This window comes from Chlorocebus sabaeus, chromosome 12 (genome assembly GCF_047675955.1).
Source record: "Chlorocebus sabaeus isolate Y175 chromosome 12, mChlSab1.0.hap1, whole genome shotgun sequence".
Lineage (NCBI taxonomy): Eukaryota > Metazoa > Chordata > Mammalia > Primates > Cercopithecidae > Chlorocebus > Chlorocebus sabaeus.
Genome location: NC_132915.1, coordinates 63,748,833 through 63,763,307, shown reverse-complemented (window position 1 = coordinate 63,763,307; position 14,475 = coordinate 63,748,833). Strand labels below are relative to the sequence as shown.

At 53.8% G+C, this 14,475-nt stretch overlaps 1 protein-coding gene across 8 annotated transcripts; it reads left to right on the top strand.

The window, feature by feature from the left end:
* Window positions 1-1,646: 1,646 nt before the first annotated feature.
* On the top strand, window positions 1,647-13,789 carry ATOSB (atos homolog B). 8 transcript variants are annotated; one of them, XM_007968864.3, is made up of 9 exons: window positions 1,647-1,669; window positions 9,198-9,341; window positions 9,573-10,532; window positions 11,004-11,062; window positions 11,252-11,357; window positions 11,485-11,643; window positions 11,885-11,953; window positions 12,037-12,212; window positions 12,526-13,789. In XM_007968864.3, exons 3-9 carry the CDS (start codon window positions 9,639-9,641, stop codon window positions 12,677-12,679), a joined length of 1,617 nt encoding a protein of 538 aa, XP_007967055.1. In that variant the 5' UTR covers window positions 1,647-1,669; window positions 9,198-9,341; window positions 9,573-9,638; the 3' UTR covers window positions 12,680-13,789. The 8 variants fall into 8 exon arrangements, with proteins under 8 accessions (XP_007967055.1, XP_007967049.1, XP_007967048.1 ...); XM_007968858.3 differs by lacking the exon at window positions 1,647-1,669 and adding an exon at window positions 1,870-1,973; XM_007968857.3 differs by lacking the exon at window positions 1,647-1,669 and adding an exon at window positions 1,993-2,127.
* The last annotated feature ends 686 nt before the right edge of the window (window positions 13,790-14,475 follow it).

The window sequence follows — 14,475 nt, the reverse complement described above, 5'->3', positions numbered from 1 at the left end:
CTATACAGCTAGTAAATACTCAAAGGTATGAGACAAACTCATAAGTTGAACCCATAAGTTGAAGTTTGAAGTTTAAGTTGAAGAAGTTTAGATGACTTCAAACTCTGTGCTTTTCCCACTACACAAAACCTTTCTTAGTTTACCCTTCTGGGATTATGTAGGCATTTGTATCACTGTCTAAACAATACGTTCCTTATGGGCAGAGAAAATACTTTCTTCTTTTTTTTGCGCCTTCCACACCATTGACGTGGAGTAAACCAGTTTAAGTTAACTACTTGCATAAAGTCACAGAGCCTTGAGAATCTTTGTCCACCAGGCTGGAGTGTGATGGTGCGATCTCAGCTCACTGCAGCCTCTGCCTCCTGGATTCAAGCGATTCTCCTGCCTTGGTCCCCCCTCCCAGAGTAGCTGGGATTACAGCGCCTGTAATTTGGCGGGTGCTGTGGCTCACGCCAGTAATCCCAGCACTTTGGGCACCGAGGAGGGTGGATCGCTTGAGATCAGGAGTTTGAGACCAGCCTGGCCAACATGGTGAAACCTGTCTCTACCAAAAATACAAAAATTATTCCAGCCTAGTGGCGCACGACTGTAATCCCAGCTACTCCGAAGGCTGAGGCAGGAAAATTGCTTGAACCCAGTAGGCGGAGGCTGCAGTGACCGAGATCGCACCACTGCACTCCAGTTTGGGCGAAAGAGCGAGACGCCGTCTCAAAACAAATAAAAAAGAATGTGACTTTTGGAGAACTTGATCAAATCAGACCCAAACGGTCCGCTCCTCAGAGAGGCCACAGATTGGCGCTGAGCTGGGCTCTCTCAGTTCTGCAAGTGTCCTGTACTGCCATCTACCGGTGTCTGGAAAGCGTCGCCCTCCCTTATTGTATCTCATGGGGAGAGGTTGGAGAGAAGAGACTCGAGCGCCACTTAAATTGCAGAACATATATATGTAACTGTAATGCAGTTCATTCGACACCTGTACAAGGGAAAGGCCTCACTTTTCTCCAGCAATTGCAGTGTAAATAACTCCATATTAACACTCATCTCGTAAAATTCACAGATCTCCTCGCTGACCTGCCTCAATAGGTACAGATCTGACTCCACACCAACACTCATCTCGTAAAATTCACAATCTCCTCGCTGACCTGCCTCAATAGGTACAGATCTGACTCCTACTGTCCATCCCAGAACCCACACCCGCCTGCACAGCGTAGGCTTCAGAAACTGCTCAACCTCGCAAACCTGAACCCCACCGCCCAGATTCCCTTATTTTCACAGACCCCTGAGATTCCTTGCACTACCTTGCAAACCCTACGGACCTCCCGTATTAGTGCAAATGCACGCGCCAACCCAGACATCCCTACAAAGAGGCTCGAGTTTCGCAGGCAGCTCACACCGGCGCGAAAGCAGCGAGAGCCCCAACCCGGCTCAGAGCCCTCAGGCTTGTGGCTTTGGCCCTGGCTCCGGCTCCTCACCCCTCCCTGATCCGCTCCGCTCAGGCTAGCAGCCTGTCGACCGAAGCCCCGCCCCTCTAGACCTGTCATCACAGAAGCCGCACGTGGCCGGGGTGGGACCTCAGGCGACCTGTGGCCATCACTTTGTCTCCTCCGTCATCCATTGGGGCTGCCACCACCAATCAGAGCCAGCGGATCCTGGTTGGATCGCGACCGCCCGGGTGAGGCGTGAGGGAGAAGGGGCGGAAGGAGGAGAGGCTCTGAGATGGGAGGGGGATTGTGGTGGAAGGGGGCCTGGCGTGACTTCTGCCAGGCTGGAATCCGAGGGGGCGGGTCCCGGTGAAAGGCGGAGAGACCAAGAGGAGGCGGGGATCGCGGGTGGGGCCTGGGAAAAGCTGAGGATCCTGGGGAAATGCAAAGAAAACGCGAAAGTGGCGCGGGGACAGAAGGGGGCGGGGCCCGGGCTACAGGGGAGGAGCTCGAGAAATTAAACGAGGAAAGGGACAAGTCCGGAGAAGGTGGAAGGTGGGACAAGGGAGACGGTGGGCCTGGGCGTTGCGGGGGCGGGGCTCGAACCGAAGGGGCGAGGTTTGCAGGCCGAGACTACAGATAGGACTGCTCAGTAATTGCCCCAACCACTACCACCTACCCGAGTGCAACGGGATCCACGGAACTACAGGTGTGGGGCGGGGTGAGCGTGGAAGAAGGGACGCGGATGGGGGTGCGCTTTGCAGACAATCTGGAGACTGCTGTATGTTGAGGGAAGACACGGAGTCGGGGGAGCAGTTGGGGACTCAATGTGTGGGCAACAAGGTGCATTCTCTAGGGGCCTCTATGGGGGAAGGGCGGGAGCGCTTTGTTGTGGGTAGGGGGGTGTTTCGAGGTACACTGTGAGGGGGCTGTGTCGCTGTCTGATGTGGGGGGTTGGAGGAGGTACATGAGGGGAGGGGACTTGGAGGCGCTTTGAAGGAAGGGGGGACTGTTTAATGGAGAAGGGCTGGTGGTCCAGAGTGTAGCGGTGTTGGAGGGTCTGTGGGCACTATCTAGGGGAAGGGGTTGTAGGCCCCAGTTGAGGCGGGAGAACAGAACCCCCAGTACTTTGAGAAAGTTCCAGTTTAGGTCATTGTAGTAACTCCAGGAAGATATTGTGTTCTGGGTTCTAGGAGCAAGGGTGATGGAGTTAGTTGGGTGAAGAGGCCAATCTGTTGCACTCCTGTCTGCTCAGCTTTTAACTTCACCTCCTGGCCTGAGCACTCAGAGAGGAGTCGGACCCTGCTTGTCACCAGGGCTTGTGTGACTGTCTCCTCAGTCTATTTTGGATCTGTCCAGCTGACACTGGGGTTTCTTCCCCTAGCTGATGTCCCGGGGGACCCTTCCCCCACTGGGTTCCTGTCAACCCCCCATCCTAGTTCCTGTTCCTCCCAGAGCCAGCCTTGTCTCTGTCTCCCCCTCCCCCTCCCTGCCCTGCCCTTACGCTCTGGGTGTGCTCATTTCCCACTTCCTTCCTTGCCCCAGGGCCTGGCCTGGCCCTTGCCCATCTAGGAGCCATGCCCTTCCCGGGACTTTGTGCTCAATGACCAGAGACCATGGTAACCAGCAGCAGGGCTCAGACCCCACCCCCGCCACTACCACCCAGGTCTCTCGCCTAGACCCCCAAGTGACTGGTAGCCACATTTAACCACTTGACACAAACTGATTTTCCCCACCCTTATCCTTCCCCTGGGTGGGAAACCCTAGGGCTTCTGTGGGAGGGGGGAAGTGGTGAGGAGTATTGAGGATCTTCCGTCTGTTTTGAGAGGTGGGCTATGACTGTAAGCTGAACCCAGTAAGGGTTGTGAGGTTCCAGCCTCAGGGAAGGAAGAGGGAGTAGCTCCCCACACTCCAGGCTTGGAAGCACTATCAGAACCGAGACTAGGACCTAGTTCTCTTGAGAGCTCCTCTGCTTCCCTGAGGGGATTTGATGGAGTGCTAGAGTTCCTTTTGCCCCTAGGCTGGCTGGGAGAGGGTGGGAAAGGCTTGAGTTCCACACAGTGGCTGAATGAGTGTGACAGTGTTGCTAAAAGGGGCCCCAAGCCAGCCTCCTCACACAACCACCCAGGAGCTGAGAGACTGGCTGGGGAGGGGGGGATTGTGCTGAGGACAGACAAAGCCCTGGGGTAGGGTGGGGTAAAAAAGGGCAGGCTGAAGCCTTTTGAGGAGGAGCTGATTGCTATGGCAACACTGCTTCCCAGACAGTCTCTCAGAGAGGGCGGGCCTAGGGCAGACTCTCTCTAGCTTCCTCAGGACTGGGGTGGTTTGTGTGAGTGGGTGGGGCATGAAGAGAAAGGGCATCAGTTTGCTGTGCTGAGACTGGAGGATATAGCCTTTCTGCTTTGGTACAAGGCAGCAGGGCGTTCGAATGCCTGGAGCTATCCTCTGATATGGATATGAGTGAACAACAGTCATCAGAATTATAGAGCTGCAGAGGCCCTCAGCAGTAATTGTTTATACAAACCCCTTATTTTACAGTTTTGGAAATTTATGGCTAAAGAGACTGTGATTCCCCAGATGTCACAGTGAAAGGGCAGAAGATAGGATCCAGATCGCCTGATTGCTGTTCACTCAGCCCAGGGCCTGTTGTTTTCTTCAGTCAATGTTTATTGAACATTGCCAGGGACTCATGTTGGCTCTGTGAATATGAGCACAAATGAAACAAAGTTGCTGCTCTCATGGAGCTTCTATTCTAATAAGGGGAGAAAGAAATCATATAGGGGGAGGGAGAAGTCAGGTAGTGATAACTGCCATAAAAAAAAAAAAAAAAAAAAAAAAGCATGGTAAATTTAGGGCAGGAAGGTAAGGCCTCTTTTTTTTTTTTTTTTTTTTTTGAGACACAGTCTCAGTCTGTCGCCCAGGCTGGAGTACAGTGGCATGATCTCAGCTCACTGCAACCTCCGCCTCCTGGGTTCAAGCGATTCTCCAGCCTCAGCCTCCTGAGTAGCTGGGATTACAGTTGCGCGCCACCACACCCAGCTAATTTTTGTATTTTTAGTAGAGATGGGGTTTCACCATGTTAGTCAGGCTGGTCTCGAACTCCTGACTTTGTGATCTACCCACCTTGGCCTCCCAAAATGCTGGGATTACAGGCATGAGCCACCGTGCCCAGTAGTAAGGCCTCTTGGTTGTACCCTGCTGCTTTCCCAGGGTGTATTGAGGCCTGGAACATCTTTGATCCTTCACCCTGAACTATTGTCCTCTGACCTTTGTAGGTAACTAAGGCCTGGCCTATGGTAGTGGCAGAAAGATAGGATAAGGTGGGGTTGCTAAGGGATATTTTTTTTCCTACAGTGTTCTATGTCTCTGTTTTCCTAGTAAGTTTTTATTAAGGCAAGTAGGCTCTTACATTGATACACTGTAATTTTGACAAGGGCATTGAAAATTTCCTTAATCCTGTTCTTTACACTAGGGAACCAGCAAGGAAGTCAGTCCTCTTGAAAAAGATGGTCTAGGGTGAGGTAAAGAGAAGGGAGCTTAGAGGGACTGTTACTTGCTTGTGTCTCCTAAGTCTAGGAATGAGGGACTGGGGGGAAGAGGAAGGAGCCTCTTTTTACCATCTAGTAATAGAATCTCAGGACCCTGGGGGGTCCACAACACAGGCAAGGCAGAAACAAGGACCTTGGTCTCTCTGTAGCCTCTGAACTGCAGAAGAATGGACTTTCCCTCTTTGGCTCTGATGTTTGCCTCCTACTTCTATGAAGGACCGGGAGAAAAAGCTTCCTAAGACCCAAATTATCTGACTTGCTGACAAGTGCAGAGGGCAGGGGAGACAGGACTATTGATTTTCTTAGGTTGCCTCTAGAGTACCCTCTAGAAAGTGTCTTTGAATGCTCAATCCTTGCAAAGGTTTCCATCCTGGTCATTTAAAGAGTAGGAGGACAAGGGTTAGGGATGCTGGTTCTGCTGCCATTTGATTTGACTGGGTCTGAACTGGGCTGGGGCCCAGTGACTCAGTGGGAGGGTGGATAGTTTTGAGGGAGCTGTGAGTCATGGGGTTAAGCTCTATCACAAAAGTTGGGCTCATTTCCCACATTCTGGGCAGAAGCCCTCCTATCCCACTTCCCTGTGTGCTCTGTCTCTTTGAACATGGGCCTGTGAGTAGAAAGAGTGCTAGCAGAAGGGATGGGGCAGCCTGATCTCAGAAAGGGAGTTTACAGGCACAAAGAATAATGTCCCTGAAATTAAAATGTATCCCTATCTTAGGAATCCGGGGGCTCCTCTAAAGAAGGCAGAGTAAGAGTGGGAAAAATACCACTTCTTAGCATGGAAGGAGATAGGGTCTCACCTCAGGCCTTTTTCGTCTCTGGCATGAAGGAAGCTTCCTGGGCTTCACTAGTTCTCCAGCTCTTAAGCTCTGGTTTGGAAGGTGGGGAAAGACAAATGGGAGTGAGGATATTTGGGGTCTGAGGTCTGGTATAGACAGCAGGCAGACTTTGAGGGTTGTCAAACTGTGTCTTTAAAGCCCTCGGGCTTCCTATTAATCGGCCTGGAAGGAGGAAGGGCGGGGGAGTAGGGTGGAGGGGTAAGATGTGGGAGGCCTACGCCTTTGAAAGGGTTAAATGGCGGGGCAGGGTGTTGCTTTGGACTCCAGCAGCTGACGGGTTAAAGAGACAGGCGGAGCGACCTTGGGTAGGCCTACCCCCTTGTGGGCCAATAGGCGTGTGCCTCTTGGAGGGGGCGTGCCTCGCACTTGAGGTTGCGAGGAGGCTGGCTTCCTATAGACCAATGAGCATGGTCGCTTTCCAGGGAGGGCGTAGCCTAAGGGGGGCGTGGCGGCCGTGGCTGCCGCGGCGCGGGTGGTGGGGCGCTGGGCGGGGCGGGCGGCCCCATCAGCTGGTAGGAAATGGCCTGTGAGTCAGAGGGGCAGCGGAGTCGGCGGCGCGGAGCCGGGGCGGCCCCGGGGAGGGACCGTCGCAGGGAGGGGCGCGGCAGCGGCTGGGGGTCTGCGGGCGCCAGGGCCCGCTAGTGTTGCACACGAAGCTGAGCAGCGAAGAGCCTAGCAGAGCAGGGCTCAGCCTGAGCCACCCTTTGTCTGGGTTGGGGGCCCGTGGAAGGGAGGACCGGGGATCCAAGGGGAGGGACCGGGACGGGACGGAAGGGCCCGGAGCAGCGGCCACCTCAGCGGAGCCGATTTGGGAGCGGGGTGAGTGTGCTAGAGGGAAAGAGCAAATCTCCGAAGCTCCAGTACAGTATGGGGCCTGTCCCAGGCTGTGGGGAGGAGAGGAGTGAGAAAGGACCTGGGAGGCTGCGCAGGGGGTAAGGGATCGTCCAGAACAAGGAGTCCAGGAGTCAGGTGAGTCTGCCCGGCTTAGTTTAGAGAAGCTGCTAAGATCTCCTCCCTCCCCTCTGAGGGTAGAGGGCTCTAGGCTGGGGGCCGAGGGGTTGCTAAGAGAATAAGGTCGACCTTCCTACCCACAGTGGTGGCCTGTGGGAACAGCCCCCCTAGCTTGTGTGGATGTATGTAGGGACAAAATAGAGAGCAGCTGGCAGCAGTTCTCTCCGCACAGGATGAGGGTGGAAAGCACATGGATAGGAATTCTTCCTGTCACTCTCCTTGATCATGGCATGGTAGAAATGGAAATCTTTAATACTGAAGGGAAGGGGAGAATGAGCCTCGAAGTTGATACCTATACCAATACCCACCTCACCCACCTCCCAGGCCTCAAAAGTGTCTGAAGGTACAGACGTATTCTGGGACTTGTTGTTTTTGCTGGCCTTGCTCCCTTGGCATGTTGGGAGCTGTAGTCCTTGCCAGCCACAGCCTGGCACAGCTGTTTGATGCCAGTTGCTGCCCACCCCCTGCACAAAGAGTGAGGTTTGGCTTACTCTGCCCTGCCCCCCTCCCCTGCAGTCCTGCCCCATGAGTCAGCTTGAAGCCATGGTCTAGAGCCAGACTGGCTGGGTGGCAGGGGAGTGAATCTTAGAGCGTCTTGTTGACAGGGTGGGAACTGAGAGGGCTCTGGGATTAATGAGCAGATGCCAGGTATGCTGGGGTCAAGTAGGGCATCATGTCATCCCCTGGCTTCCTCAGGGCAAGGGGTCAAGAGGGCAGCTGGGATGACCTGGAAGTGGTGGTGCTAAGGAAAAGGCCCTTCCTGAATCTGTGTGACTTGGGTGGAGGAAAGAAGGGGTAGAAATTAGTGCAGGTTGTACCTTCTGACAAAGTTGGTTACAGATAGGTTAGTGCAGGTTGCCATTGGTGTTCTGCCCTTTCCAGCCATCCCACCCACCACAGGGAACCAGGATTTTCTTGGGGATCCCAATTCTTAGGAGAATTTGGTGAAATGGGATAGTGGGGTACAATGATGGGAACTTGGTGTAGGACAGTTTTTCAGTCCCTAGGTACAAATCTCTCCTTTCTGCCTGCCCTCCCCCCTACCCCCCACCGCACCTCCACCTCTCTTCCTGATTCTCTCTTGTACAATTAATTCTCTATTTCTCTCATCTGGGAAATTTTTCTCTCCACTGTCAGGACTGCTGCCCAGATTTCTGGGACTTACATTCTACTTTTTTTGAGCCCTGCTGTGTGCTTACCCCTGTACTTGGGGTTGCATGGAGGGGTGAGACACAGATCTGTCCTCAGGAACTCTATGATCAGTCTAGAAGATGCCTTACCCACAGGAGTGAGCAGAACTGTTATTGAGTTTATAGGAAGTAGTAACACTGCCATAGGTGAGGTCTCAGAGGAGGGAGAGATGCTTATGGTCTGGGGTGGACAGAGCAGACTTTCTGGAGGAGATGGCATTTGGCCTATCCAAGGAGGAAGAGTCTTGGGTAGGCATTCAAAGGGTACTCCTTGAAGGGGAAAGGGCTCTGTGAATGTCAGACAACATAGGCTAATGTGCAAAGGAGAAGGCTGACCCTGGGGGCAGTTGGCTTTCAACTTGACATTCCCCTCACCCTAGTATGGGCTGGAATAGTTAGTGAAGACCATGTTATGCACCAGTGGTTTGGGGTTTTGGTGTTGGGTGTGTGAGCACTGGGGGAGGGGCGTGGAGAGGTACTCCCTAGTTGCTTCCAGCTGACTGACTGCTGAGGCCTTATCTCTAGTTTGCAGGGCCTTGCAGGAGGGCCCTGGAAAGTGCCTTCTGGCAGTGACCCATTCCCCTTCCCCCTCTTGTTTTTGGTCGGATTTGTTGCCTCTTGTTAAAGAGACAGGCTGCTTGCTGGAGGTAATTTGGAGTTCAGGGCTGAAGGGCCGGCTTTGAACTGACTTGAGGTTTGTACCTCTGAGGACCGCTGATGGGGTGTAACTGTGTGTGAGACCTCTGCCCTTAGTGCCCTAGGATGGCACTTGTCTCTTTGGAGATAGACATATAAGAAGCAGTTGTGCAATTTGGTGGCTTTGAGTACGACAGCTGAATTCTTCCCCTGGCCACCTCTTAGCTGGCATGGTCTTTTGGATCTTGGGGGTCTCTCATCCCTTCCTCCATGTAGGGCAGGAGTCCCCAAATGGTGGCCCTGACAAGTAGTTATTCTACATCAACTCACTTGTCACATCTTTATTATACTGAGCCAAGACCTGCCTCTCTGGCTCCTTAGATAGCCCAACTCTGCCATCTGGGCCCTGGACCCCAAACTTACCCTTTCTGTTCCTGAAGAGCCTCTCATATGGGAGAAGGATGTCCTGGGGTATACTATATTAGCCTACAATTGGTGACAGGCCTTACTGCTGGCTCCAGTGATCCTGGCTTATGTCTGTTCTTCCCTCCTCAGGGTCCTGCTGAGCTCAGGAGCTGCACGGAATGGTGGCAGTCACCTTGCCAGTGCAGCAGGCATGGATCAGACTGCAAGCTAGGGGCACAAGGCATCAGTTGGGAAGAGGGAACGCACAGCTAGGCTCGAGGCCTCTTCATCGGGGTAAGTACCAGGGAGAAGGTGGGGAAGAAGCCTGAGCTAAACCTGTCACCCTCTCAGGAGTTCTGAGAGTGGTCTCTATATTCCATTAGTCCATCCAGGGATTTGTACACATTCATCCCTGGGAACCCATCAAAGTCACCCCTTCAGGCAAGGAGAGGGTCTGAAACTCAGCTGGAAGGAAGAATACTCATTGATTCCCCTGACCACCTTTTCTTCTCTTCTCTTACACAGATGTCCCCAGCCCAGGCCCAGCATAAAGGCCGTGTTGGGGGGCCCCCCTGACCCAAGGGGGGCTTCATGCGCCACGTGCAGGCGGAGCCGTCTCCATCCTCAGAGCCAGAGGCTGGCCCTTCACAGCCTCCAGTCAGGCAGGGGGCCCTCCAGGGTGGCCTGCTCATGGGCTACAGCCCAGCAGGGGGGGCGACATCCCCCGGGGTCTACCAGGTATCCATCTTTTCCCCTCCGGCTGGTACCTCTGAGCCTCATAGGGCCCTGAAACGACAAGCCCCACCCACTGAGGGTCCCCGGGAGCTGAAGAGAGGCCCTGGGCTGGGGGCCAGAGAGGGACTACCCCCTGAAGAACCATCTACTGTGGGGCTCTTGGGCCCAGAGGGACTGGGGCTGGGACTAGGTGTGGCCAGCCAGCATTTCTCCCACCGTGGCCTCTGTGTTGTGGAACAGAGAAGTAGTGTCACCTCATCTTGGACTTTAGGGACCTGGAGTCCCCCCTGCCCCCCATCAAATGCTTCCTGCAATACTTTGCACACCAGAGACTGGGCCTCCCCAGATCCAGGGGGACAGGGGTCCCTGGGGGAGTCCCCAGGGCCAGCCCCTCCAGGCCAGCTGCACACACTTGACACTGATTTGCACAGTCTTGCACAAATAGGGGGCAAGAGCCCAGTGGCTGGGGTGGGCAATGGGGGTAGCCTCTGGCCTAGGGAGTCCCCTGGCACTGCCAATGGGCACAGTCCCGAGCACACACCCCCTGGCCCTGGACCTCCAGGCCCCTGCCCCACCAAGCGAAGGCTGCTTCCTGCTGGAGAAGCCCCAGATGTCAGCTCTGAGGAAGAGGGGCCAGCCCCCCAGAGGCGCCGGGGATCCCTGGGCCACCCTACTGCTGCCAACAGTTCTGATGCCAAAGCCACATCCTTCTGGAGCCACCTGCTGCCTGGGCCCAAAGAGCCTGTTTTGGTAAGCCAATAAAGGAGTTCATTTACTTTTTTTTTTTTTTTTTGAGATGGGGTCTCACTCCATCATTGCTGGAGTGCAGTGGCACAATCTCAGCTCAATCTCAGCTCACTGCAACCTCCTTCTCCCAGGCTCAAGCAATCCTCCAACTTCAGCTTCTCGAATATTTGGGACCACAGGCACATGACATTGCACCCAGCTAATTTTTGGTAGAAATGGGGTTTCGCCATGTTGCCCAGGCTGGTCTCAAACTCCTGAGCTCAAGTGATCCACCCACCTCGGCCTTCCAAAGTGCTGTGATTACAGGTGTGAGCCATTGCGCCTGTCCTTCATGTACTCTTACGTGGATATTTGTGTGGGTAAAGGTAGAGGCCCAGGGGGCGGGGTGTTCCTTTGAGAGTTTGTGATGAGCTTCTGCCCCAAAACATACGTGGCTTTCACCCTGTCTCTTTTCCCAATCATTTCTCTCCATAGGACCCAACAGACTGCAGTCCCATGGGGCGGAGGCTGAAAGGAGCCCGTCGCCTGAAGCTGTAAGTGACCAGCTTTTTGCTCTACCCTGTCCCTGAGAATGGGGACAGAAGTCTGTAATCTTTCCAGCATTGGAGTAGGGGACCCCAGGGCAGAAGCCCTAGATAGTGGCAAAGGGTGGAGTTCAAGGACATGAGCAGAAATCCCAGAATACCTCAAGCCAACCCCCTGTGTGTCCCTTCCTCTACCAGGAGCCCCCTTCGAAGCCTCCGGAAGGGGCCAGGCCTGCTGAGCCCCCCCAGTGCCTCCCCTGTTCCTACCCCTGCTGTCAGCCGTACCCTGCTGGGCAACTTTGAGGTAGATCCCCTCGGGCTTTGTGATTGTGGGGGTCCTGGGAGAGGTGGGATGGTGGAACGTGGCTTGGATGGATAAGGAAAAGAATTGGCATCTCTCTCATAATGTGTTTTCCCTACCCTGATCCCAGGAATCATTGCTGCGAGGACGTTTTGCACCATCTGGCCACATTGAGGGCTTCACAGCAGAAATTGGAGCTAGTGGGTCATACTGCCCCCAGCATGTCACGCTGCCTGTCACTGTCACATTCTTTGATGTTTCTGAGCAAAATGCCCCGGCTCCCTTCCTGGTATGCCTTGACTCCAACCCCAAAGTCAGCTCATCAGGAGGATAAGGAATTGGGGCGGGGCTGGGGGCAAGAGGTATTTTTTACTTACTCCTCACCTAGGAGTGAGTCAGGGCCAGGTGAGGAGAACTCTAGTGTAGGGCAGGGGCAGGTTCAGGGTGAGAGACTGTGGAGAGGGACATGTATTTAGGGCTCAGAGTTTTCCTAGTCCCCACCTTGACTGATGGCTCCCTGGCCTTCCCAGGGCATCGTGGATCTGAACCCCCTGGGGAGGAAGGGTTACAGCGTGCCCAAGGTGGGCACCGTCCAAGTGGTGAGTTTGCCCTGAGGGAGTGGGAGTGGGGAGAGAGGAAAGCAGCCCTCAGGCTGTACCAACCTTGACTGTCCTGTCCCCAGACCTTATTTAACCCCAACCAGACTGTGGTAAAGATGTTCCTCGTGACCTTTGACTTCTCGGACATGCCTGCTGCCCACATGACCTTCCTGCGCCATCGCCTCTTTTTGGTGCCTGTGGGTGAGGAGGGAAATGCTAACCCCACCCACCGCCTCCTCTGCTACTTGCTGCACCTCAGGTGAGGAGAGGGCTCAGGGATGGCTGGGGAGGCCCAGGTATCCCTTCCCTGAAGAGGATCTCTCCTTGCTTCGATACTGTTTGGATTCTTGCTTGGTTTATTTTTAAATTTTTATGTATGTGTGTATATATATGTATATATTTATTTATTTATTTATTTTTAGAGACAGAGTCTTGCTATGTTGCTCAGGCTGGTCTCCAACTCCTGGGCTCAAGCTGTCCTCCCACCTGGACCTCCCAAAGCACTGGAATTACAGGCATGAGCCACTGCGCCCAGCCTGGATTCTTACTTTGATAACATTGTCCTCCTCCAGGTTCCGGAGCTCCCGCTCAGGCCGCTTAAGCCTGCATGGAGATATCCGCCTGCTTTTTTCCCGCCGGAGCCTGGAGCTGGACACAGGGCTCCCTTACGAACTGCAGGCTGTGACCGAGGCCCCTCATAATCCACGTTATTCACCTTTGCCCTGATTGCCAGCACTCTGAATCCATGCGGCCTAACGACCTGCCCATCCTGCTCCATCTTAGAGAACACATATGGAGAGACAGCAAGAGACCCTTCAGGCTTGAATTAAAGCCCTCACCATGCTCTTGCCCAAACGGATTATTTGGGTGTTTAAAGCTTCTGATCCTTACTACACCCTGCCCTACTCGGGTACTCCATGTGCCTGTCCCCTCCCTTGGGTTTCCCAGGCCAGCTTAGGTAGGGAGGAACCAGAGCTACCCTGAGGTTGTCCCAAGTTCCCAGGCAAGTTATGCCAGCCTTGCCTCCCCATCCTGGGCAGGGGCCACTTATTATTTTATTTATTTTTAATTTATAATTTATTCAAATTGGATTGCCTTGGTAACCTCCCACACCTGATAATTGGCATCACTCCCCTCCCTTCCCACTCTCAGATATTGCTCCAACCTCAAGAGTTGAAGAGGCTTACGCCGGGGGTAGGAGGAGAACTGCTCTCCCTCAGCTGAGGGAAGAGGGGCTATTCCAGAGGGACTGAGTCAGTAGCCAAAGACTCAGCTTCCCCTGTCCTTCCCCTAGTCCCTTCACTTCCCCTACCCTCTGACCTATCTCTGAAAGCCAAGTTATGCGTTTGTGTGTGTACACAGGCTTGTCTTTGTGTGGTGTGTGTGTGTGAGAGAGTGTACATGTATGCACACACACAGGGGTTAACCACCCCTCACCTAGGGCTCCAGACTCCAGTTGTCCCTCTCCTCCTGCCTGTGTCTCCTTGCTTTGGGGTCCTGACTGAAGAAGGTGTCCAGGGGGCAGAGTCAGGGCCAAGCACTGGGGTGCCTCCACTCACCTGGCCAGACTCTGACCCACCTACCTCAGCTGGGGTGAGGGGCACCCCTCAAACTCAGTCATGTGGTTCCAAACTACCCCATTCCCCACTCCAGACTCTGACCCAGCCTCAGTCCTGACTCCTGAGGCTGGGCTGAGGGGAACAAGCATTTGCTGAAACTTGAAAAAACAAAGCAAATCAGAAACAGGAAAAAATTGTACCTGGTACTTTTTTTTAGAAAAAAAAAGATTAAAAAAGAAAGAATAAATTCTTGTTTGGAAACTTGAACTAAGCTCTACTTTTGTTGTTGTTGTTGTTGTTGTTGGGGAGAGGGTGCGAAGGGGGATAGAGGGCCTTCCTGGAGCTGGGACTCAGCCCTTTCTACCAGAGAGGAGGCAACAGGCCTGGGCCCATGAGGTCTTAGGCTAGTCCCTGCTGATTCCTGGGGCCTGGTCTTGCTCCTTTCGGAGGGGTTGGTGGGTAAAGTTGAGTCGTAGAAGCTGAATTCTGAATTGTAGATCAGGATTCTGATACTGGTTCTGTTAATGACTTTAGCCCTTCAGAACTTCAGTGCCCTCATATGTAAAATGGAGGGGACTACGGAGGTCTCTTGACTACCAGAACGTCAGGGATGTGTGCAAGGTGACGTGCTCCAGACAAGGTTGAACGCTGAGGCTGTTTGCTGGACTCGGTATTTAAGACCGGGGATACCAAACCTTGCTTGGAAAGAGAGGGAACGAGCTGTAGTGTCTTTGAGGAAAGAGGGGAGGGGAAAATCTCGTCCCAATCGCCAGGCAATGTTAGGCCCAGTTTCCATGGCAACGGGATTGGGGTCAGTCCCCAGTGGGAGTCCTGGGCACAACACCGCGGGACTACTATAGAATGTCACTATGGCAACCATGGCAACGAGTCAGCTCAATCCACTAGTCACTATGGTGACGGATGGGGGCGATTCTACGCTCTGGTGGGCAAACTGAGTCTCGG

Coding starts and splice junctions, on each gene's coding strand:
- ATOSB (XM_007968864.3), top strand. CDS start 9,639: ATGCGCCACGTGCAGGCGGAGCCGTCTCCATCCTCAGAGCCAGAGGCT. Junction 11,358..11,484: donor CCCTGCTGGGCAACTTTGAG/GTAGATCCCCTC, acceptor CCCTGATCCCAG/GAATCATTGCTGCGAGGACG. Junction 11,954..12,036: donor AGGTGGGCACCGTCCAAGTG/GTGAGTTTGCCC, acceptor TCCTGTCCCCAG/ACCTTATTTAACCCCAACCA.